At 49.5% G+C, this 25648-nt stretch overlaps 1 protein-coding gene across 7 annotated transcripts in view; it reads left to right on the forward strand.

Annotated features, from left to right (window-relative positions):
* Positions 1 to 25648, forward strand: part of VAV3 (vav guanine nucleotide exchange factor 3) — a 157380-nt gene that overhangs the window by 37872 nt on the left and 93860 nt on the right. For all 7 annotated transcript variants that reach the window (XM_045586953.1, XM_045586952.1, XM_036452657.1 and 4 more), the window contains exons 3-13: positions 8612 to 8670; positions 9872 to 9937; positions 10810 to 10918; positions 11503 to 11595; positions 12332 to 12400; positions 14739 to 14842; positions 16144 to 16243; positions 18346 to 18441; positions 19873 to 19941; positions 22464 to 22550; positions 24227 to 24312. In XM_045586953.1, the coding sequence (XP_045442909.1) occupies positions 8612 to 8670; positions 9872 to 9937; positions 10810 to 10918; positions 11503 to 11595; positions 12332 to 12400; positions 14739 to 14842; positions 16144 to 16243; positions 18346 to 18441; positions 19873 to 19941; positions 22464 to 22550; positions 24227 to 24312 (938 nt within the window). The remainder of the gene's footprint in view (positions 1 to 8611; positions 8671 to 9871; positions 9938 to 10809; positions 10919 to 11502; positions 11596 to 12331; positions 12401 to 14738; positions 14843 to 16143; positions 16244 to 18345; positions 18442 to 19872; positions 19942 to 22463; positions 22551 to 24226; positions 24313 to 25648) is intronic.

The raw sequence follows: 25648 nt of genomic DNA on the forward strand, positions 1-25648 counted from the left end.
TTTCCTTTGGGAGACTTGCCTCTGGGTGTGACCCTGAGCTGCTGACTCATCATCACATCCAGATCCTCTTTGAGGAGGGACCAGTCTGCTCCGCCCCCTCATGCCCTTGAACTTGACCCATGTGGCAACCTGGTCACAGCCCTTGCTCAGGTCACAGTCCCTCTGTGCCATTTAGTGACAAGTGTGGGCCTGTGACCCTTTCTGAATTAATTGCCTCCTCGGGAGTGGTGCACAGAGCTGTAGGGGTGGCCCTTGGGAATCCGGCCTCTGAAGCCTCTGGTTGCCTGGTGAGAGGGTGGACCTGAGTGCAGAGAGCGAGCTTGGAGCAGTACATTGCATGTTTCCCCTTCGAAAGCCATGCACGAATATATGTATCTCCCACCCTTCCCCCTGAATGTCTCTCCCTTCTTCTGTTTTTGGCCCTGGCATAACTGTAGACTTATGGTGTCTCTGTGAGGTTCTGTCCCGCCTGTGGCCACTGCCCTCTTGGGCTCTGCCAGCCACTTGAGAGCATCCTCCTCCCCTCTCCTCAGCCTCTGCCCATCATGGGCGTCCTCTCCTGCTCTGTGGGCCGCTGCCGTGGTCATTGCTGACCTGCCTCCTCCGTCCTCTTGTTTCCCCTCTGAACCGGCCTCCTCTGCTCTTCCTGTGCCTCCCCCGAAGCACTACCCTCCTTCACAGCCTGGCAGGCTCCTCGCCATCCGCCCTCACCAGCTCCGCCAGCTTCCTGCCTTGTCTCCTTTGCCCCAGGGGCCTCGCTGTGGCCACTGTTCCCTGTGGCCCAGATCTGCTGGTACTGGCATGCCCCCTGCCTCTCCTGCTGCCACCACCCTGGCTCCAGATGCCCTCCCTGCCGGTAGCACTTGGACAGCTGTCAGTGACCAGCGCTGCTGTGGGGCTGGGTGGGAGGGAGTTGACTCAGTCACTGGACGTGCAGTGGGGAGAATTTCTTTGTGTGGCCAAATGTTTGTTCAAGGGAAGAGACTGTTTCAGAAAATAAGGTCTTTGTACATCTTTAAACTTCTAGTGGCGTTTCATAATTGAAAATGTGTTGTTTTTATTACATCATGTCATTTTCTAGTACCAATAAATTGTGCTGCAGCCTGACTGCTAAACATTTCTCAAGTGCCCCGCTGGTATGGCTCATTGGTTGAATGTCGACCCATGAACCAGGAGGTCAAGGGTCGATTCCCAGGCAGAGCACATGCTTGATCCCCAGTAGGGGGCGTGCAGGAGGCAGCCCAGCAATGACTCTCTCTCATCATTGATGTTTCTATCTCTCTCTCTTCCCTTCCTCCCTCTGAAATCGATAAAAGCATATTAAAAAAAATTCGCAAGTATTTTTCTTCACTGTCACATACAAACATAAAACATAGCAAGGGATTTTATGAATGATTGCTATGATGCTCCCTCTCATACTGTCTGGGCCATTTGGGAAAGAAGTGTAATGAGAGCACAGGGCTGGTATTCTAAGGCGTGTGATAAAGCCGGACCTGGTCTATAAAAATGGGTTGTAACCTTGATTGGTTGCATAAGCTAGTGCTGCTGGGGACTGAGTTTGCTGTCATTGCTTTGGCATGTTGTTTAAGTATTTTCATTTCCAGTGCATTCTGAATGTATTTTCCTGGTTTCTTTCCCTAGTTGATAAGGCCTTTGGTTTATAAGGTTTCTTTGTTTTTCATAATAGTTAGATGGGGTCCTGTACGTTGCACAAGCTAATCCAGTGTGATTTGACTATAAATTAGAGGCGTAATGGGAACCCCTAGCCCAGATGCCACATGGCGGGTCCTGGGGGGATGGCTGGGTTGGGGGGACAGGGGAGGAGACACCCGGTGCTGACACAGCAACTTCCCTTCTCCCTAGAAATGGGATCCCATGGTGCGGTGCTAACTGCCAATTCATTCTGTGCTCTTCTTCTCACTGGGAGTTAGTAAGGTCGGTGTCCCAGGAAGCGGCTTGGGTTGAGTCTGAGCACAGTCACCTCAGCACGTTGCTGAGCTGGCAGAGCCGTTCTAAGAAGGACTGTCAGGCATTGCTGTAAGGGGCAGAAAAGCCACAGGGCCCCTCAGCCCCTCAGAGCCTGCGGAAGGATCACAGGCACAAGCTGACAGGGCAGCAGCCCCTCCTCCTGGGCAGGGTCCGCCCCGCCTCAGAGCCCTGGGAACAGCTGACTTATAGAGGAGCCCTACCCTTGGCAGCACACACGGGAACTTTAGCATTTCCCTGCCCTTTGGCCCAGAAACTTCTCTGTTAGGACCTTACCATCAGGAAATAAATAGACACATGGGCAGATACCTACTTATCTATTTGCTTGTTTACCCATTTACATGTTGATGGATATTGGGTTGTTTTCACCTCTTAGCCTTTGTGAGTAGTTCAGCTACGAACAGGTGTGTGCAGGTATTTGAGTACCTGTTTCCAATTCTTTTGTACATACTTAGCCGTGAGATTGCTGGGTCATAGGGTAATTCTGTGTAACTTTTTGAGGAACTGCCAAACTGCTTTCTTTCCACAGTGGCTGCATCCGGTCACACTCCCAGTGGCAACATACGGGGGTTCCTGTGTCTCTGCACCCTCCCTTTCCGAAGGGAAGGAATGACAGCCGTCCTCATGGGTGTGAAGTGTCTCGTTGGGGTTCTGATTGGCATCTCCCTGGTGACTAACGATGCTGAGCATCTTTCCCTGTGCCTAGCGGCCATTTGTACGCCTTGGGAACAGTCCCTATGTAAGGGCCTTTGCCCATTTTTTAATTGGGTGGCTTATCTCCTTGTTGTTGAGTTGTATGAGTTCTTTATCTATTCTGGAGCGTAGACCCTTATTGAATAGATATTTGCAAGAATTTTCTCCCATCTTTATTTTCGTTGTCCTTACAGTGTCATTTGAGAAAGGCCAATTTATTCTTTTTTTTGCTGCTCATGTGCGTTCGTGTCAAACTGCATGTCGTCTTCTTGGTCTTAGCTCTTCTATTGAGGTCCTGCTCCATTTGGAGCTCATTTTTGTGTATGGTGTGAGGTATATCCCAGCACCATTTATTGAAGAGCTTATTCTTTCCCCGTTGAATAGCCTTGGCGTCCTTACTGAAAATCAGTTCTCTGTGTCCTTAAAGGTTTATTTCTGGACTCTTAATGACATCCCAGTGGGTGTATATGTTTTATTCTGATGCCTTCACCAGTTTTGATGACTGCAGTGTTGCAGTAAGTGTTGAAATCAGGACTGTGTGTCCTCTACATTTGTTCTTCTTTAAACATTGTTTGGCTGGTTGGGACCCCTTAATTTCCATCTGAAGTTGAGGATCAGATTTTTTCCATTTTGTTCCATTTGGCTCCTTGTGTTCCCCACCCTGTCTCCACCCTCCCAAAGCCTGCTCTGCACTCCCACGTGGGCCAATATTTAGATACGAAAGTAATTCTTATCATTGGCATTGTGAGAAGCTGGGGAAAAGCTCGAGTGTTCAACAGTAGGGCATTCAAGGGAGCGCAGCCCCTAGCTCTGTGGAGGACCGTGAAGAGCTAGCCCTAAAAACCATGTGATATTGGGGAAAAATTAAAGTGCTTTGGGTCACTGGGACAGCATGGCAGTCAGGAACAGATCCAGGGCCCCTTCTGGCCTGTCTCTAGTGTTTTGGAATGGGGGGCAGGTGGCCATTAATGGGGGTTTGCGTCATGATATGTGCTCACTGAAGGGATTGGAGAGCAAGGGCCAAAAGCGACCTCCAGCCAAAACCGGTTTGGCTCAGTGGATAGAGCGTCGGCTTGTGGACTAAAAGGTCCCAGGTTCGGTTCCGGCACATCCCCAGTAGAGGGTGTGCAGGAGGCAGCTGATTGATGATTCTCTCCCCAGTAGGGGGTGTGCAGGAGACAGCTGATCAATGATTCTCTCTCATCGATGTTTCTAACTCTCTATCCCTCTCTGTAAAAAATCAATTAAAAATATATATTGAGATATTAAAAAAAAGTGACCTCCAGCTGAATTAAAAGGACTGGCTATTTCTCACTTTGTACACTGAGTACCGCTTCCTTTCCCCACCTCGTAGCCACGAGAAAATTAGCTGCCAACAAAAATGTCGCACTGTCAGAAAAGAACACGTAGTGCTTTAGAAGCAGTTTGAACAAGGGTGCGGCTGTTTGGAAGTTTGCTATTTTTTGCACATTCCCTGCTTTTTCTTTTTTTTCTAATCACTTTTCCTAAGAGCACTTTCTCAGCCTGCCGCGTTCTCGTCATTCCTATCCGCTCCCCCTGCTCACTAATGGCCCTGGTTTGTGAGCGCTTTCTCAGCATTCACGTCACTCAGCCCGCACAGGCCCATGTTTCTACCAAAGATGCACGTTTGGCTTCACAGCTTTGAGAACTCCTGTGTCAGCCACGCCTCCCAGGATGGTGGGTAAAACATCGCTATTTGGAGAGCTGATTAAATATGTATGTTGAAAGCCTTTTTCTAAACCAGCCCATGGATTCTGAGATCAATCAGCATCGGCCAAGCGTGTGAAAATAGCTAAAATTGTGTCTTGGCTGATTGCGGGATCCCTGCCTGTTCTGTGAGCGATCGGAGTCCGGCCTGGCCCCTCATGCTTCTTCAGGGGAACAGAGACCTGGCCCAGCTCTGTTCCTGCTGCTCCCGGACCCCGACCCGCAACCCACTGGCCCCCTCACTACAGAGAGGAAAGAGAGAACCCCATGAGCACCTTCTGTTGCTTTTATTTTTATTTATTTATTTTTAATCCTCACCTGAGGATATTTTGCCACTGACTTTTAGAGAGAGTCGAAGGGAGAGGGAGAGACATCGAATTACTTGGTTCCTGAAGGCACTCCGACGAGGGCCAGGGAACTGCAATCAAGGCATGTGCCCTTTCCCGGAATCGAACCTGGGACCCTCCAGTCCTCGGGCTGATGCTCTGTCCACTGAGCAAAAACGGGTCAGGGCACCTTTAAAAGAAATATTTCTTTTAAAGAAACATTTCTCTAAAGTTTCACTTAGTGCTCCTTCAACGCAGGGAGAGCCAAAGGCCCAGGCAGTTTCTGGGCTGGCCCTGGCCAGTGGGTCCTGCCTGGACACAGGTCCAGACAGCAGCCCTGTGGGCGACACTGGTCACAGGGACCTTGTAGGCTCCTCAGAGTTCTGGGTCAGCTGTTGTCCCAGGGCTGCCTGTGGTCCCCTCTGGAACACAAGCACTTTCTAACTGACGCCTGGATGGCACCCTCTGGCAGCCTTCTGCTCCATGCGATGAGCTAGAGCCAATTCAGCAACTGAGGCAGGAGCTGGAGGGTGTGGCCTGAGGCAGAGGCGGAGGGAGAGCAGGAGGAGTGGGATCCGAGGTTTCTGAGGATGAGTTGGGAGGACTTAGACCTGGTGTGTAGGAGAAGTACAGGTCTAGGAAGTCTCCCAGCGTCTAGCTAGGTGAGGCAGAGGCAGACTGTGGGCATGGGAGGAGCAGGTGGGCAGGGAGATGCCCTGTGGGGTCTTCAGAGGCGGAGAGCAGGAAGGCAGGTGGGCAGGGGAGATGCCCTGTGGGGTCTTCAGAGGCGGAGAGCAGGGGCAGGAAGGCAGGTGGGCAGGGGAGATGCCCTGTGGGGTCTTCAGAGGCGGAGAGCAGGGGCAGGAAGGCAGGTGGGCAGGGGAGATGCCCTGTGGGGTCTTCAGAGGCGGAGAGCAGGGGCAGGAAGGCAGGTGGGCAGGGGAGATGCCCTGTGGGGTCTTCAGAGGCGGAGAGCAGGGGCAGGCAGACAGAGACAGCGAGATCTTGGTGCAGTGAAGATAAGTGCCCCTGAGACAAGGGCAGGTCTGTTTGGTTTAGAAAAAAACTTTGCTTCGTGACCTCATCTCTCAGAGCTGTAAACCAGGTCGGAAAAATATTACTCCAGAAATGGCCACTCTGAGGCTGCTCAGACTGAGCAGTGCCAGTAAGTCCGCACAGAGTGTTGGCGCCAGAGCCGGTGGGGCTGGGCCTGCAGGGGCCAGAGGCCGGCGTTCTGGCCCATCGGGCGTCTGTGGACAGTCAGACATGCGGACCCATGAAGGTCCGGGGAGTTCCCCGTCGCCCTGAGTGTGCAGCCAAGGTCACCGCTTCTAAGCAGCCATTGCAGCCTCCCCGCTCTGTCCCTCCGGCTGAGGGGACAGCGGGCCTTGCTCTCCCCTGGGCTGTGGGTGGACCTGGCGGTGCTGCCTACCACCCGCGGTCTTCCCAGTAGATGGGGGCGGGGAGGTTAGAGGATAGGAAGTATATCATCTCAGTGTTGTTACTTTACTGATGATGATGATGATGATTGATGATGGCATTAAAGGTTGTGGGCTCGATTCCCAGTCAGGCACATATAAGAATCAACCAATGAATGCATAAAGTGCAACCACAAATCAATGTCAGGAGAATGGTTGAATCGTGTTCTATACATGAAACCTTACACAACATTAAAATCAACAAAGGAGATCTGTGTGTGTGGACACAACTGTCTTTTTCTTGTTAAGGTTATTGTTTTAGAGAGAGGGAGGGAGAGAGAAACATTGATTTGTTGTTCTACTTACTTATGCATTCATAGGTTGATTCTTGTATGTGCCCTGACCGGGGTCGGACCTACAGCCTTGGTGTATGGGATAATGATGCTCTAACCTACTGAGCTACCCGGCCAGGGCTGTGATACGTTGTTAAATGACAAAAGCATTTCATGGAAAAATCTGTATAATAGGAACACATTGCCCCACTCCCTATCCCCCACCCCACCCCCTACCCTCAGTTGTCCTGGTCCTTCCCTCCCCTGGGCATCAGCCACTTGTCGCCTCTCGGTCTGTACTGCTGGGGCTCAGCTCAGACTCCCCGTTTCTCCCCTGGACGATGGCGAACACCCCCAGCGAGTCTCCCGGTGTCTTGTCTGTACCCCAGGTTCCCCTGCCCGAGTGCCTGCCCTCCACTTTGCGGAGGGATCTTCTCAGAGTGCAGCTTTTATCCCGCTGTCTTCCTTCTTAACCGTTTTCCTCCATCCTCCCCAGGCTCCGGGGTCTCACCCCCTCGCTGGAGCCCGGAGCAGCCTGCCTACCTCCCCTCCCGCCTGCCACACTGACTCTCAGGCATGTTTCCCGGAACTTTCGTTGTTTCTTTACAGATGCCACCGCGTTAACAAGCAAGGTGTAGACGGCGGTGCAGAAGGAGCATTGTGATGTGGGTTCGTGGTTGGTTGTGGGACTGGAATTACCTCGCACACGTTCTGACTAGCTACCCCCTTTTCTGGAGTTGAGGACCACAGTTTCATCTTGTTTTGAGGCGGCCTTTTGGAAGCGAATACATTTCAGGGACAGCACGGTCTTTCCTGCCTTGGGCGCTGTTTTGTTCTGTCCATATTCGGGGGTGGGCATCTCCAGCGCAGGGGCCTGAGGGTTCGATACTCGTTTGTCCCTGGTCACGCTGCCTGCACAGCGCACAGCTGTTCTGCAAACATGCCTCGGACTAAACAGTCTCTGCTTTGGCTGCACTTGGAGCTAACGGGGTGGTGTGTGTGTGTGTGTGTGTGTGTGTGTGTGGTGCTCCATGTATAATCAGAAGAACCCAGAATCGAGAGAGGGTGCCGGGAGGTGCTCTCTAAGGCATGCTGCATGGTCTCTTGTCATGCTCCTCTCCTCCGAATCTGTATCTTTATTTTTATAGCACCAACTAGTGGGAATGACAGGAGTTTGGTGCAGCTTGCTGATTTTCAGAAACACTTGTACTTTATAAACTCATTCATGGCAGGAGGAAAGTGATGTAGCACTGTTGTCTGGCTCCCTCTGGTGGGCAATCATATGGAAACATCAAACTCCAGTTTAGCGTGGGAGAGGGACGGGTTGTGAATAGTTCTGGTTATTGGTAGTAAAAGGAAGAGAAAATGCATCTTGTGGATGTAAGGTCATTCTCATGGGAAAGCTCCCCGATAATAGCAATAGTAACATGCTCAGCAATACTATTTTCCTTTTGATCGCGTCGCGACCCGGCTGAGACCACAGTGTCAAACAGGAAAATTGCAAGCTACTAATGCTGCAACCATGGCTGGGCAGGCCTTCTTAAGGGACCTTGAAACAGGTAGATGAGCAGGGTAATTAAAAAAACTTTTTATTGAAGCACACAGAATTAGAATAAGGTGATTTTCTTAAAGTTGGAGATTTTCAAGAATGGCTACCATTTCAATATTTTGCATGTGTTTCCTTTGCAGTCCTTACTATAATCTAATGATCATAATAATCTATTATTGGATGCCGTATCCTGATGAAAAAAACTGCACCCCAGAGACGTTAAGTAGTTTGTCCAAGGTTATCTGACTAACGAGTGGGAAGCCAGGATTTGAACCTGTGGGGCCTGGCTACATCACATTGCCACACGGCAGGCTGACTGGTGGAACCCGCTGTGATGATGGGAAGGTCTGATGTCTGTGTGGCTATTGAGCAGTTGAGGTGGGGCCACTTCAAGAAAAGGACAAAATTATACCGAAGGCGCTTTACTGTCACTCCCAGCTCTCCCACTCTGCACCTCTTTGGCGTCTGCAGAGTCACATGTCTGCTGTCATTGTTGTCAGATTGCTGAACTGCTCTTTGGGGAAAAGAACTTATCTTTCCGGAAACACGCTTTCAACGAACCTGTCCCTCTGTTCTCAGGTGATAGAAACGCTGTCGCGCCTCTCCCGAACGCCCATCGCGCTGGCCACAGGAATCAGGTAAGCTCGTTTCTCCGAGGCCCACGTTCAGGGTCATGGTGGCTCATTGAACGGTCACTGCCTGCAAAGCATGTTGCACGCGAGGACTGCTTCTCACTAGTGCAGGCTGTCCGGTTTGCAAGTGCCAACACACGTTTGACACTTTGTGACTAAGAACACATTCACAGAGCCAGATGAGATCTGTTGGCTAAACACGGTTCTCATTTTACTGGTGACTGTTGTTGATATGATTCTTCTTTTTTTTTTTTTCTTCCTTCAACCTTTCTACACATGTGATTCACCAAGGCAAACACAAATGCTGGTGGCATGGAAAAAAGAGTAAAGCGTTGTCTCTGTGGTCTGATTTCTGTGACTTGGTTAGACGTGGATTTAGAGCATCATGTGCGTGTTACCAGAAAGAAGGGTCCTAGAGGATGAGGCAGAAAGGATGCTCATGGCTAGGAGTAGGGGATCCATGGCAGTGATTGCCTTTGAACGGGAGGCAGAGAAAACATCTTGTTCTCCCTGAGGCCATTTACCCAATAATGGAACAAACACACACAAAGTCTAAGGAGAGGAATAGATCAGAGCCAGTAATCATTTACACAGGACGCAGTATTCTTTCTCCTAATCATTTTCATTATCAGCTTGTCACCCAGTTGTTTGTCAAGAGTGATTGTCACCCAGTTGTTTGTCAAGAGTGATTGTCGCCAGTTACTTGCGAAGGGTGATCGCTACCCAGTCATTTGTCAGTCACATCGGCATCCGATAAAGTGGGAAGAGCTGGTGTTGAAGGCAGGCCTGCTCTCTGCCGGGGAGCTGAGGGGGGGCTGAGGGGAGCTGAGGGGAGCTGAAGAGGGCTGAGGGGGGCTGAGGGGGGCTGAGGGGGGCTGAGGGGGGGCCAGGAGGTGAGCCTGCGGAGTTGTGGCTGGGGGAGGGGGGGTGTCACTAAGCACAGCAGCCTGTCTGTCCCCAGCTGCTCAGAGGATTGGGGTGACAGCACACCTGCTGCTGATGCCCTGGGGTAGCAGGCGCCTCGTCTCCCCGGGGACCCCCAGACCCAGCCGCACTGGAAGAAACCCCAGATGCTGTCTCAGATGTGGTGACTGACCGGCCCGCGCCGGCGGCAGGTGGGCTGACACGGGTCATGAGGCAATGCCCGCCTGGATGCCGCTTGCTCACTCACCTTGTTTCCTCTCCCTCCTTCTCTCCCGCCCTCCAGGCCCTTCCCAACAGAAGAGAGCGTCAACGATGAGGACATCTACAAAGCCCTCCCTGACCTGATAGAGTACGTGAGCTCCCGTGTCATCACTTCTGCGTCCTTTGCGGGTTGTAGCAGTGGGGGGTGGTGGTGGGGTGTTCACAGAGCTCTGTGCTGGGAAGGGGAAATGGCTGGCGGCTGAGGTGTAAGAATCAAACCCAGGCCCAGAAGGGAAAGCGTCCGAGAGAGTGACCTCCATGGGCTCCTGGCTGCCTCTGTGAGTCCCTCGCGTGCAGGGCTCTGAGGAGCAGAGAGGCAGGCCGCTGCTAGGTACAGTGGGAGCCCTTCCCAGGCGGGTGGAGACGGAGGAGGGAGGCAGTGAGGGGACACTGAGCTGACCCTGCACCCCTCTCCTGGGGAGGCAGCACAGACAGCCCGCCTGGCAGCTCCAGGAAGGTGCCCTCCGGCAGGAACGTGGTCTGAAGCCCACTCACTGCACGAGACCTTGGCAATGAAAAGCCTGCAGAGAGCGAGGCCTCTGAGAGACTGTCATGTCCTAGGTGCCCTTCAGCTCCCCATCTTCTCCGTGTCCTAGTCTTTCTTAGTGTGACCAGCGAGAGGCACACGGACTCAGTCCCGGCCCTGCACGCACCTGTGCTGTGGTGGGCAAGTCCAACACCTGGTTGTCCTCTTGACGTGAGGTCATTTACCTGCCTGACCACACCCCCGGGGCCGGGCCTGGGGGGCCGGGCTCCCACCGCAGAGGGGCCGTGGGTGCTGGACGCTGTCGGGTGCTGTTGTTGCCGTCATTGTCCCTGTTAGGAGGGACGGGCCATCCCCCCGGCCTTCGACGCCACACGTTCCACTTTATGTCCCCTCTGGATTTCCTACGGGAACCGGGAGGCTTCTCGTGCGTTTCCTGCCAGGCAGTGACCTTCCCCCTGTGCCCTCTGTTCCAGCGAGACGCGCGCGGAGGACGAGGAGGGCCTGTATGACTGTGTGTACGGCGAGGACGAAGGCGGCGAGGTCTACGAGGACTTGATGAAAGCGGAGGAGGCACAGCAACCCGTAGGCACTCACCTGTGTTTTTTTTTCTTTTTTCTTTTTCTTAGTTACTCTGGGTATTTTATTGGAAAAGTGACCATTTTAAAAACTCAATGTAATTGTTTATGTAACTTCCGCTGGGATGGCTTTCTTGTTTGTTTTTTTTCTTACCTTGGCCCGCTATGTGTATATTGGATGCTACGTCAAATCTAAAAGAATAGTTACCTGCTTTGTAACAAAAGATTTTCTTCCTTAACAATATAGTTCTGTGATTCCATGAGATTAAGTCCCATGGCTCCTCTGCTATGGTTTTGCTGGGTGACATGTCATTTGTTGCTCCGACTTGGTTTCCTTACCAGAAAAATGGAAGGATGAGACCCGAGACTCCCTATGGTTGTTTTGACCCGTAAAATGGCACGTGTCTATGGCTCTGGCTGCAGTGACAAGTCATGGTTACCTGGTTATAACCATGACGATTTTTTGGTTAGTGTTTTATTAGACATAGAAAGCGTCAGAAAACCAGCAATGGTTTTGATCTCTTTCTAGCTACTGCCAGAGAGATTAACACGTGAATTGGATTAATTTCAACGGGATCATTCTAATTGCAGAAATGTCCAGAGAATGACATACGAAGTTGCTGCCTCGCAGAGATTAAGCAGACGGAAGAAAAATACACAGAAACACTGGAGTCGATAGAGAAGGTAAGTAATCAGGTGTCACTCTTGAGGCCCCTCCTGCCTTACCTGGTGAATGTGTTGGGCTCAGCGTTTTCTCTCTCTCTCCCTCTCTCTCTCTCTCTCTCTCTCTCTCTGTATATGTGTGTATTCTAATTTTCAGTAGAACTTTGGATTTACAGATCTCAAAGTAGGTTTAATCCTTCCAGAACTATTTATTTGATTAGAGGGCCACTGCATGAAATTTGTGCAAGGGCCTTGGCTCCGGACCCCGCCTGCCACCGCTGCAGCTGGGGTCCTCTGCCTCCTCTGCCTCGACCCCCACCCGCTGCGGCTTTGTCCGGAAGGAAGGACACCCGGAAGGATGTCTGGTCTAATTAGCATATTACACTTTCATTATTATAGATTCATTTTAGTCTCTGTGTGCGGGGATTGAGAATATGGCAGTGAACACAATAGAACTCTGGTTCTCGGTCATGGAAGTTATAGAAGTTTATAATACATCATCTGTCTGTCCCATTGTGTGCTCACCGCCCTAAGTATTTTATGCTTTAAATGTATTAACTCGTATTTATGTCTTTCTATCTCTGTTCAAGTGTATAATTTGCAAGTCAGAGAAAAATAGCTTCTGCTGTTTCTTGGACATTCATAATACTGATAAACAACTGACTTTCAGTCAATATTCATTGTTTGTTGATGACAATTTGTTATCTAGATTAGGATGAGTTGTGCTTAATTCTCATTCTCTCTCCTCTCCCGGTAGTACTTCATGGCACCACTAAAACGGTTTCTGACAGCAGCAGAATTTGATTCTGTCTTCATCAACATTCCCGTAAGTGAAACTATGCTAGCTAAGCATGGGGTACTTCTCTAAAACCTTTATTGGGGTTCCAGATCCCTGTTTTAGCATTCTCTGGTATTCTTTAAGAATGTTGACTCCGTTTGCTGTCTCTAGAGTTCTTAAAGCTATATTCTCAAGAAATAACTAAGTCATACTCTTAACCAAAAGTCACTCAGAATTAAAATGACCAGATGTCCCGCTTTTGGCGGGACAGTCCCGATTATTAACAATTTTTCCCGAGTCCCTCGGCGTTTTAAAAAAGTCCTGATTTTTGGAAATAATTTTAACAAATTGTTAAAAATCGGGACTGTCCCGCCAAAAGCGGGACGTCTGGTTACCTTACTCAGAATACATGCACAAGACACGTGGCTAAGGTTCCTGTGGAGGGAGTCTCAGTTAAACAGTCCCCGGGCTCCTGACTTACTGTGTTTTTGAGTCCCCTTCCTGCCTCTCACTGCTCTGTGTTCCTCCAGCCCCTGGACCCCATCTTATGGACACCATCCTGACTCCTTCCGTCTCCTCTGCTTCCTGCCATTCCTCCATGTCGTGGTGTCTCTTTTCTGCTTCCAGTTCCTAGTATATCAACCTTAACTCCCAGGCATGTCCCCTGACTAGGAATCGAACCGAACTGTAACCTCCTGGTTCATAAGCCAATGCTCAACCATTGAGCCATGCCAGTGGGCTCAACAGTCTATTTTAATGGAAATCCCCCCCCCCCTTTTTTTTTTTTAAATAGGTTTATGTAAGCATTTCAAGTTTCAGAGCACCTTCCAATAGTGGTTTTTTTTAATTAATTTTTTTATTATTATTATTTTTTTATTCTAAGAGAATATTTACTTGGGAGCATGAAGCCAGCCAAACGCTATGCCAGCTGAGGTCATGCTGGGCCAGACTCATGTTCTGAGGCCTCTGGAGCTGGCTCTGTCTTATTGGACAGCTTTCATGTATAAAACGTCAGCCTTTATGTACAGGCGTGCCTGCATCACCTGACTGGCCCCTTTGGCCTGTTTGGTCTGTTTTGCTTCTGTTATGTACGCTGTGGATGTGCCCCAGTCGGCTAGCGGTGGCACATTGGTCTTGTCCTTCCTTTGGGCCCAGTGAAGACATTGACTGATTTGTGACTTTGCAGGAGGAAAGGTCACAACGTCAGGTGGATGGTTAAGATGTAACCTTGCGCACGTCTAGGAAGGTGAGGATCTGGAACCACCCAAATGTGGTCATTGTAACCGAGGACCCCATTGGAGAGGTCTTACTCTTACAGCCTTTTCATGAGCCTCAGCCAAAGACAGGCCTGCCCTGCCGACATGGCTCAGTGGTTGAGCGTTGACCTAAGAACCAGGAGGTCACGGTTCCATTCCTGGTCAGGGCACACGCCCAGGTTGGGAGCTCAGCTTCCCAGTGTGGAGTGTGGAGGAGGCAGTGATCCATGACTCTCATCATTGCTGTTTCTCTCTCCCCCTCTCCCTTTTCTCTGAAATCAATAAAAACATACAAACAAGTACTGCCTCCCTTCCTCCCCCTCCCTCCCAAGACAAATGACAGGCCCAACATGTTCCTGGTTCCTGTGGGCAGTGAGGTTGGCAGTGAGGTCGGAGGGATGCTCAGGGCACAGGGAAGGAGATAGTGGGGGGACAGCCCCCTTGGTTCCGTGTCCTCATTTCCTGGCTGTGACAGGCAGGACCCTCTGACTGGAAATTACTTGTTTGACATTCTGCACGAGAGGAGCTGGGTAAGCCTCCTCGTCCAGTGTATCTGCTCCTCATTTCTGCCCCAGTCAGTCGTCTGGTGATTTAGCCCGATGGTTGAGGCTCAGCCCTGGGACACCACTAATTGACCAAAGCTCAGATCTACATTTCCATGCCCCGAGGACACAATCCTCACTTATCTTGTCAATAAGACATTAAACACTGGGGCAGTTGAATTTAAACATTTAAATTACAAAATGAAAATGAGCTGTGCATATTTTTATACAAGGAATGAATTGCCCTTTAATAACCAGTGAAATAATGTCTTTTGCACAGGACATTGGCATTTCGAGTCAGATCTTTAACAGCTGTTTCCTGTGGCCAGTCACTCTCCCGTCCTCTTCCCTCCCCTTCCCTTTCCTCCTTCTCTCCACTTCCTCCCCCTCCTTCCCTTCCTCCCGTCCTCCCCTCCTCTCTCTCCCTCTTTAGGGGTGTGGATTCTAGCAGGTTTCTGTGCCGAGTGCCTTTAGTGTGTCCTCGGATGGCATTTCTAGCAGCATTAGGGGTTCTGGGTTCCGGTGATTTTTTTGTTTTTGTTTTGGTTCTGATTTCTAACTAACTTTGACCTTGCTTTCTTTTCTAAGGAACTCGTAAAAGTTCATCGGAACCTAATGCAAGAAATTCATGATTCCATCGTAAATAAGCACGACCAGAACTTGTATCAGATTTTCATTAACTACAAGGAAAGGTAACTTCTGAATTTACAATTTTGGGGCTGTTCGCTGGTAATCGTAGTGAGGGTCGGTGTGACGCCGCTCACAGGAATCACCACTGTTCGTGGGGACACTGGGGGGCAGCGGTTAGAACTCGGGACCGGGGGTCTCCGGGGGCAGTGAGCTCCCTGAGTGTGACAGGACAGTAAGAAAACAGGAAAAGGAGGAGAAGGAGGGACTCTCCCACTCTGTCACGGAGCCCTGGGCTTCAGGAAGTCTCGCTAACTTGCCCACCTCCTTTCCCCATCCGTATGTGTCAGCTGTGGGTGAGCTGCTACCCCGTGCTTTTTCCAACTCTAATATGTCACCATTCTCCACTGTGGGTGTTTGATTCACGCTAAAGTCAGTTTCCCTTTGTCAGTTAGAAAAAAAAAAAAAAAATCTTCCGAACAGCTCACGTGAGTTAGGGATTGAGCTTAACATTTTACACCAAGCACAAGAGTTCCTAGTGCTGACTCAGAAGTGGCTCAGCCATTGCTTTGCATCGATGACTAGACAAACACGAACTTTCATCAGTAGATTTAAAAGAAGCATTAAGTTTCCCAGCCTCTTTGGGAAACGGCTGTGTCCTCCCGGGACCCCTCTGGGAAGCAGGCCGAGTTCCTGCCGAGCGATACACTTTCTGCGCGCACAGCTCAGGCCCCTCGTCCCCGCTTCAGAGGATGCATTTTTCTAATTAAAAAGGAGGACGGAGAGGAGGCTTACGAATGAATGGAGTCACAGGTAAAGGTTATGGTACAATTTTAGCATTAGCAGCCTGTTTTCTGTGTGTGAGCACACAATAAAAAGGAAGCACCTTTGCAGCTGACATGCGATGGTACATTAGTTTCCGGTGGACAACATAGTGAGTGGACATTTATATAATAAGAGCTTAGCCAGGAATTTTAAATTTCGTTGGTGTGACTATTTGCACTCAGCATCTACAGTCCTCAAGCCAGTTTTTAAAACCCACCTGCTGTAAAAATGTCCGTGCGGTGAATGCCAGTCAGATGCAGAAATAACAGGAGTCGTTTTTAATCCATCATTGTGGCCATCCTCCTTCCATGGCTGGCTGGGCACCCCTTCTATAATATAATTTTTGTAACGCTGAGTACCCCTCGGACTCATGAGAACGTAGAATTAGGCGCAGCTAAGCACGGTGCAGTGCCTATCCCCACCAAACTACGGTGCAACGTGTACCCCCACCAGACTCTTCCCGTACCCCTGGGGGTATGCGCACCACACTTTGGGAAACACTGTCCTAGAGGTTTGCTCCTCTGCCTCGTTCCCTCCCCAGGCTGGTGATCTACGGGCAGTACTGCAGCGCCGTGGAGTCGGCCATCTCCAGCTTGGACTACATCTCTAAGACGAAAGAAGACGTCAAACTGAAATTAGAGGTGCCTGCAGTTTCGTCTCTTAGTTTATGAACTAACCTAAGGATATGTCTTTTGACGCTCAGTGTGACAGTTAACTTCCCCATGTGGTCTCCGTATAACATTCTCAGGATAATCTCACGGCCGCTCTGTAAAGCAAGTTAGTGGCTGCCTTACACGAGGGCCGTGCTGTGGGAGTGACAGCCGCGGGACCCCCTGAGGCCGTGGCCGCCCCAGGAGCCCATCTCATCAGAGCCTCCTGAGGGGGAGATGGATGTGGGCAATTTCCTCATGTTGGGGCTGAGAAAGCCTGTGACTTCGGACTGAAAGGAACTACAATAGCTTCCCCTGTCACCCTCTCCCCCCAGTTTTAAACTGACTTCCACCACATAACAGCGTGAATGGTAAGAGTATAATGCTTCTGCTCCTGGTGCCGTGTTCAGGTGTCATAGTACAGGAAGTGTCAGATGCGGCCTGTTTTAAGGAGCTGAACGTGCAGAGTATGGTCCCTGGGCGGGACTTTCCAGGGAGAGCAGACCCATCATTATCCCAGAATTAACCTCCCATGTGAGACCCATGACCCAGAACGCTCTCTGATGCATGGAAGCAAGCCATCAGCGCAGCAGTTACCTTTCCAGTGACCTGCGGCAATCGGCCAGGCTGAGCTGGCATTTGTTCTTGCTTAAGATCCTCCGTCAGACACTCATTAGGCACCACGGTCTTTAGAGCCGATGGAGCTTGCTTTACCGCTTCTGGTGATAATATTGTTTTATGTTCCAGAAGAGCTAAGTGTGGGCACAGGGAAACCAAGGCATGAGCTAAGGAGTGTTTCCTTGACCATAACTCCTTTCCTGAGCACCTCCCCAAGTCCTTGGTCTGGGATGTGCAGCTTAATAAAATATTATTATTAGTGGACTTACTGAGTTGCCCACTAATAATAGTATTTTTATGAGCTCTGTTTTTTAAATTTATTTCTAGAGAGAGAGGCAGAGAGGGAGAGAAACATCTACTGGCTGCCTTCTGCACGCCCCCTACTGGGGATCGAGGTCACATCCAGGGCATGTGCCCTGACCTGGAATCAAACCCGTGAGTGACCTTTTGGTGCACGCACTGGACGATGCTCAACCAACTGAGCCATTCTTTTTGAACTACACTGTAGATATGTGAGAAACAGTAAAGTACTAGTTTAAAATACATTTTTAAAAAAGAGTAGTGTGAGGTTAAAAAAAAAAAAAGAAACTTGAGGCTTTCGAAACATAGACTCCTGTAGTAGTTTTACACTTGAGCATATTCTTGGAGTCAATCATTTCATTTCACTCAGTTCAACAAACACATAAGCAAATCCTAGATTCTTAGAGGTAGGGGAGACATCTTGGGGAAGGGATTATGTACAATAAGAATGAAAAACCCGCAGGGCACACAGAGAGAGCACCATTTTGATTGGGGTTGTTACTAAAGACCTAGATGTGTAGTCCTTGCGGAGAATGCTGGGTTCTGGTGGGAACTGGGCCATGCACATGGCCGTTGGAGAGAACCGGGGTGTGCTGGTGGGGAGGCCCATGTGGGTGGGATGGGCCGGGGCGTGGGTGAGATTGGGGACAAGGCAGAGCCCTCAGCCTCGGAGGAGGAAGGCCCTGGAGGGCTCCACAGGAAAGACTCTTCATCTTCATACACAGAGTTTTTCTTACCGATTCATATTTAGAGCCGAAATGCCCCAAGTTTGGTTTGTTTTTTGGCTTTTAATTGTAGGTGCTTTCTATTTTTTTGAAAGAAGGCTTGTTAAGAAGGAAAAAATGTTTATCGTGCAGTCACAGTGTTGTGTATGGCCTTCGCATCTTCTTGTGTTGGCTTTATGACCCCCTTTGATAAAACTAACAGGATCTTTAAAAATATATATATTTTATTGATTTTTTTTACAGAGAGGAAAGGAGAGGGATAGAGAATTAGAAACATCGATCAGCTGCCTCCTGCACTGGGGATGTGCCCTGCAACCAAAGTACATGCCCTTGACCAGAATGGAACCTGGGACCTTTCAGTCCGCAGACTGACACTCTATCCACTGAGCCAAACCAGTCAGGGCACTAACAGGGTTTTTAACCCACATTTTAAAAACTACGTTTCACCAGGAATGTTCCAAACGGGCCAACAACGGGAAGTTCACTCTCCGAGACTTGCTCGTGGTCCCAATGCAGCGCGTGCTCAAGTACCACCTTCTCCTGCAGGTACGTCACTCACAGCCCCTGCTCATTCATTCCTTCCACAAAATGTTCACGAGGCATCACCATGTGCCCGATGCTCCTTGTCTGGGGCCCGATCCCCTCGCAGTTCTCAGTGATCAGTGGGGCGCGATGGGAAACAACGGCTGGAAGCTCGCCTTCCTTGAAACCACTGTGATTCTCCTTTCTCACAAGGTCACACTTCCTGTCCCTCAAACGTAGCTGGCTCCAGACACTATAAACATTAAATAATCAAGTCAGAACAAATATGAAGATCCCTCCCGCCAAGTCCTTTGTAGTCGGTACTGATCACTTACTAGATTCTCGATATTGCTATCCACCCGGATTCGGCAGGTGGATTCTGCGAGAACTTTGCCTGATGACCGTAACCTAGAGAAGCTGTGTCAGATTATGGGTTGCTTTCTGCTCTCGTAGATGATAATAAGGCTACCTGCATTTTGAAGGGATTCTCGTTATAACCCCGAAGCTTATGGTTTCCACCGTTAGTCCTCTAATGAGGGTGGAGAGTCTTATAAATTTAATCTGATGGCTGTACCAGGAGACTCATTAGTTCTGCTCCAAAGGAATGTCCTACCGCATTAGCCTGTCTGCTCTGCTGACGCTTGTGAAATGTTGTCTTAAACAGGTCTCCTACCTGCATGTGAAATATGATTTGGAGTCTTCTGTGCTTTGGACCTCCTGCATATTACATTTCTTGCACCGTAGCTGCAGAATGATTAGTCATCCCTATTTTTGTTCTACTGAGAAATCAGAGCAATTCAAACCCTGATTATTTCTTTAAAATGCATTAAAACATGTATGAGACCTAAACTCAGAGCAACTTTTACTCAAATTGGATTTTATGAAGAAATAATAAGGAAGACTAAGGCAATCAGTTTCTGAGACACCGTGGAACTAAAAACCTGTCCAATATAAGAGGATAATTTATTTAGGAACGTCGGTTACTAACTACCACTGGAAGAATTTAGAAGGTGCAGTTTTCAGGATACATTTGTTTGTATCACAGAGCTTTAGTCAGACTTCTCAAAGTATAAAATGTGACTATCCTTTTATGAAATTTAGCAAACGTTTTCCTAATTCTTCTTGGATTGTTTTGTACTTTAAATTTTGAAAGTATGTTAGTCCCATGATGATGGGCACTTGGGTTGCTTCCAGATATTGGCTATTGTAAATTACACTGTAACTGAGCATTGGGGAGCACATGTCCTTTCAAATGAGTGTTTGGGTTTCTTTGGATATATTTCCAGAATGGAATTGCTGAGTCTTATAAGGTAGTTCTACTTTTAATAGTTTGAGAACTTCTCTACTGTTTGTGGCTGCGCAAACCTACATAAAGAGTTCATTTTTAAATGTTTTCTTCCTTACATTTGGGTGTTAATTTGATGAGAACAGTACTAAACCGTGTCTTCCAAATAGGAACTGGTCAAGCATACCACCGACCCCATAGAGAAGGCGAATCTGAAACTGGCTCTGGATGCGATGAAGGTAAAGCGATGCGCTGTGACCTTGCTTGTGTTTGATATTCTTGCCTAAACAAGAGAATGCTTTCTGCTAATTCATATGTATGGCGTGCTCATGTATATATATATTGAATAAAAGCCTAAGCAGCCATTTGACATATAGCTATGATGCGAAATGACCAACAGGGAGCAGATGCTCCGACCGGTAGGTTAGGTTGCTATTGGGACCCTGTCAGCCCTGAATCTGCTTTACCCACACCCTGGACCCAGAGAGGAGGGAGAAGGGAACCCGGTTCCTCTTGGAATCAGCGGTGGGTTAGCTTACCACTGGAGCCCTGTTGGCCCCAAATCTGGTTCACCCACACCAGATTCCCTTCCAATGTACATGAATCCATGCACCGGGCCACTAGTATATTATAATATACATAAGTATTTGTATAGTGTTGTTTTTGGTGGGGAGAGTTGAATCGTTTTTAACTGAAATGCATACATCTGCATGAATTTAATTGTTAGACAAAAACACATAAAACCAACAGGTGAATTAAAATTACTTAAAACTATATATTTTTATTGATTTCAGAAAGGAAGGGAGAGGGAGAGCAAGAGACAGAAACATCAATGATGAGAGAAAACCATTGATCCGCTGCCTTCTGCACGCCCCCACACTAGGGATCAAGTCTACACGTGTCTCCACTGGGAATCGAACTGTGACTTCCTGGGTCATAGGTCGATGCTCAACCACTGAGCCACGCTGGCTGGGCAAAAATAGTTTTGTTACGTATGAATGTTATGACAACGTCCATAACCTTCCATAGCATGGTTGCCGTTAACATTCTCTGCGTGGTCACTGATAGGACATGGCCGGCTTGTTTAAGCATCAGCTGGGCGGGTGCCCGCGGAACACAGGGGTGACGCACTTGCTCAGCCGAGGCCTCTGCCAGGCTTTCTTTTGGGGGTGCTGAGCGTCCGTGCACGTGAGGTTCAGGTTGGGTTTCTGTGCTCAGGGAAGCCTGGAAGTCAGGAATGACCAGTAGACAGAAGCCCACTTCCTGAGCACCTGGGGGCTCTAAAAGACCCGACTTCCACGCCATGCTGGACTTTGAGAGAAATATTCGTCCCTAATTTATTTATTTCTATATATTTATTTTTAGAAATATTTTATTGATTTTTTTACAGAGAGGAAGAGAGAGGGATAGAGAGTTAGAAACATCGATGAGAGAGAATCATCGATCAGCTGCCTCCTGCACACCCCTTACTGGGGATGTGCCCGCAACCAAGGTACATGCCCTTGACCGGAATCGAACCTGGGACCCTTCAGTCCGCAGACCGACGCTCTATCCACTGAGCCAAACCGGTTTCGGCATTCATCCCTAATTTAAAACAGAAGCAAATGTGTCCTCAGAACAGCACGCAAGGTGGCAGTGAGACGGATACTTCTCCGTGTCTCTGGGCCGTTTCCCAGCTGGCCCCGCTGTTCCGCCGCTCTGTACCCGCCCCGTCAGGGCCCATCACCCGGTTCCTTATTGTTATAAAAAGTCATACCCAGGGTCTGATGTTAAAGTGATCATTTATAGATACAGGCTCTGAAAAGCCAGACTTTCATTTAGAACAAAGCTCAATGCTGCCTTTTGTCCGAGTTCTGTTCCCGCTGCTTCAGACGAACCGAAGGGAACAGAAATGATGAAAAAGACCCCAGAACATAGAATCGAGAGCGCGTACAATAAAAATAGCCGGTCGCCGCGTGGAAGATTCGCTCCTGTTTCCTCCGAAATGGGGGCAGCCGTTTAAAAATAGACCCAGTGTGAACGGTGCCCGTTTCACGGAGTTCTTTGCTCTCTTGCCTCTACCCCCTCTCCTTTCAAAGGAGACGGGATTGAAGGCTCCCAGGAACAAAGACATGAGCTGATGGCGGAAAGCGGGCCTGCCAGATTCCTTGTCTCACTTTCCGTTACCTTCCCCTCCCTCGCTGAGCCCTCCCCTCTGCCCTTATTCCAACCCGCATGGAATGTCCTTTGTTAATGTGTTTGGAAGGTACATTCTCCTGACCTATTCCCTTTCTGCTGTTCTGCGTGGGGTCACTTTGTTTTTATGCTGTTCTTCTCGAGGGTGAGGTAAGACCTCTTTGGTCTTCCCAGCTGTCCTCCAGAACATAAAAAAAAAATAAATACATTTCTATTGCTCTCTGAGAGGAAGGGAGAGGGAGAGAGAGAGAAACATCAGTGGTGAGAGGGAATCACGCATGGGCTGCCTCCTGCACACCCCACACTGGGGATCGAGCCCGCAGCCTGGGCACGTGCCCTGACCTGGAATTGAACTGTGACCTCCTGGTTCATCGGTCGATGCTCAGCCACCGAGCCACCCTGGCCTGGCTGTCCTCCAGACATTTTTAACTTGCTCTTGGTGATCAGCTTTGACGGATTCCATTGCCATCGAAAAGCCATGATCCTTTTTCTGCTCCCAAGGGTATGATGTGCTTTCTTTCCAACAGCTCTCACCTCTTCTCCCATCTCAGGGGCCTTCTTTTTGTCCCTTCTCGTTCTTCCGCAGGACTTGGCACAGTATGTGAACGAAGTGAAGAGGGACAACGAGACCTTGCGTGAAATCAGGCAGTTCCAGCTCTCCATAGAGAACCTGGTAAGTCAGGGTCATTCCGTCCGGCCCCCCCCCGCCCCGCCAAGTGGCGTTTTTGAAGAAAAGACACTTTACTTTCAGTGTTCCAATCCCAGTTTATTTTCCCTCTTCCTGTTTGGCCGCATCCACACAGAGGGCTGGGGGCACCTGCGACAGTGACTCTGCCCTCATGGTGCCCTCACCTTAATCACACAGCTCCTCCCCCCGCCGTCCACATCCTAGACTGGTGGTCAGCCAACTCATTAGTCCACAGAGCCAAATGTCAACAAGGACAACGACTGACATTTCTTCAGAGAGCCACATTTTTTAAACTTCTTCTAACACCACTTCTTCAACATAGACTTGCCCAGGCCGTGGTGTTCTGTGGAAGAGCCACCCTCAAGGGGCCAAAGAGCCGCATGTGGCTCGCGATCCGCAGTTTGCCGACCACCATCCTAGACCTTGGCGCCCTCACTGCCATACACACTTACGCTGATTCCCGTGCATTTACTCATTGTACGTGTATTTGCTGGGTGACTCTTACGCACCCAACCTTGAGCCTGGGGCTGGGGCTGGAACTCTGAGCCATGTCGTCTCATGGTGGAGGAGGCAGGGAAAAGAGAGTTTAAAGAAGCTGTTTTGAGATAGTGCTGTGAAGAGGGCGATCCAGTAGGATCAGAAGGGGAGGCCTCATTTCGATGGGATGATTCGAAAAAGCCCTTGTGAGGGAGTAGCCCCTGGAGCCTGAAGCATAAGAAGAAGCTGCAGCACAGGGATCGGGGGGAAGGATTCCAGGCAGAAGCCACAGTGTTACTGCTGGGGAGAGGCCCCCTACTGGGGATGGAGCCCGCAGCCCTGGACACGTGCCCTGACCGGGAATGGAACCGTGACCTCCTGGTCCTTGGGCCGACGCTCAGCCACGGAGCCGGCGGGCTAAGTGAGAACTGGTCATTCTGAGACCTCAGAGCAGGGACACCCTCCTTGGCTCTTTACACCAAAGGGGGTCTCCAGCCGTGCACGCCGCCCGTCATGGCAGTTGGGTATTTGTAAATGCAGACTTGCTTGTTTCCCTGATGGCCAGTAGCACCACGAGGGCCAGGTCTCTGTCATTTCACCTATGGCGGTGGCTGACACCATGGATACCCAAGAAACACTAGTTCCTGCAGCTTCCTGGTGACTTGGGTTCTTGTGAGGAATGCTCCTTTTGGGAGCTGCCTTCCTCGTTGGGGTTCTACATAAAATTAGTTCATGTCCTCGACCTGCCTCCCAGGAGGACCACGGACAGGCTGGTTTTGAAAGTGTATCATGTAGACCTGAGCTTTTTAGAGTAAGTGCACTGGATGTGAGATGATAAAAGTTGTAGTGTAACAGAGAGTTGTTCTTTTTTTTTTTTTTTTTAAATATATTTTATTGATTTTTTACAGAGAGGAAGAGAGAGGGATACAGAGTTAGAAACATCGATGAGAGAGAAACATCGATCAGCTGCCTCTTGCACACCCTCTACTGGGGACGTGCCCGCAACCAAGATACATGCCCTTGACTGGAATCGAACCTGGGACCTTTCAGTCCACAGGCCGACGCTCTATCCACTGAGCCAAACCGGTTTCGGCCAGAGAGTTGTTCTTAACATCCTCACTGACGTTTTCCCTGGGTTTTTATGTGACAATGAAACACTGAGACACGTACATTTTCTCTTTTAGAACCAGCCAGTGTTGCTTTTCGGACGGCCGCAGGGAGATGGCGAGATTCGAATCACCACTCTGGACAAGCACACAAAGCAAGAGAGGTGAGGCAGAGGAGGTGCGCTTTCCGAATAGGTCATTCGTGTCCGAGCCCAAGGAGACCTCAGACATGGCTCCTCCAGGCAGAGCGGGGACATGGAGGAGGAAGCCGAGGGGCAAGCCAGCTTCCGTGTCCTAAATGTTCCTCATGCACATCCACCATGGTGTCCCCTCTGCGTCTGTTGATTTGTCTAAGTTGTTAAGTAGGAAATGGCAGCCGGGGTAAAAGGACGCACACCTGACACTGAGAGGAGAGAGGAACCACAGCACAGATGTACCATCACACACAGTGGTTTCATTTGTTGGGTCTACATTTTAAAATAACAAAAAACAATACCTGATGTCCAAAGGAAGATGTTTGAGGAGGATCACTGCATGAGTGAGCCTTTCTGGAGGGGAATTCGTAGGTGGAGTCCTTGGAGATGAGTAAGCTTGGCATGGTGTCCCAGACTCTCTGTGATTTTCATCACTTGGTCGAAATGGCCCTTTCCTGGAACCTGTGCAGATGAGAAAGCCAGCCAGCAGGGGGCAGCATCAGCGCTTGCTTCCTCCTGATCCCAGGGCTCTACAGATAGCTTCCGGGAGACACACATCCTTTTAGCATCTCCAGGAAAATAGGCTTTGAAAGCACTGCAAGTGTTAACGCTGCATGAACGTATCATTATCATAGTTTCAAAAACGTGTGCGTATTAAACCACAGAGTTTTCGAAAGGTACAAGATTTGGTATTGGGTGATGGGATGATAGTTTTCTCCCCAGTTATGTTGTTTTTATTTTTTATTTGTTTTATTTATTTATTAAAATATATTTTATTGATTTTTCACATAGAGGAAGAGAGAGAGGGATAGAGAGCCAGAAACATTGATGAGAGAGAAACATCCATTAGCTGCCTCCTGCACACACCCCCCCCCCCTCCACGGGGAATGTGCCCACAACCAAGGTACATGCCCTTGCCTGGAATAGAACCTAAGACCTTTCAGTCCGCAGGTCGATGCTCTATCCACTGAGCCAAACCGGTTTCGGTTATGTTGTTTTTAAAAAGAAAAGAGGAACAGCAGCATGTAAACTTCACCATGTTTTCTCTAGTTTGCGCTTTGCTCCTGTGCCTCAGGCAGTAGTCCAGGCGGCTTCTGCCTGCAACCCCGAGGAGCAGCCTGCAGGGCAGGAGCGCGGGCCCACAGCTGGGCCAGGCGGGAGCCCGCTCGGCACCTCTCTAGTAGCATGACCTTCAGCCAATGAACTCACCGGTCCTCAGTTTCCTCCACAATAAATGACGGTACTCATACCTGGCTCCCCAGAAGGCCATGGGGGTTACATTGTGTCCATCATCTCGGTGAAAGGC

Source organism: Pipistrellus kuhlii, unplaced genomic scaffold, assembly GCF_014108245.1.
Source record: "Pipistrellus kuhlii isolate mPipKuh1 unplaced genomic scaffold, mPipKuh1.p scaffold_m20_p_24, whole genome shotgun sequence".
NCBI classification, from domain to species: Eukaryota; Metazoa; Chordata; class Mammalia; order Chiroptera; family Vespertilionidae; genus Pipistrellus; species Pipistrellus kuhlii.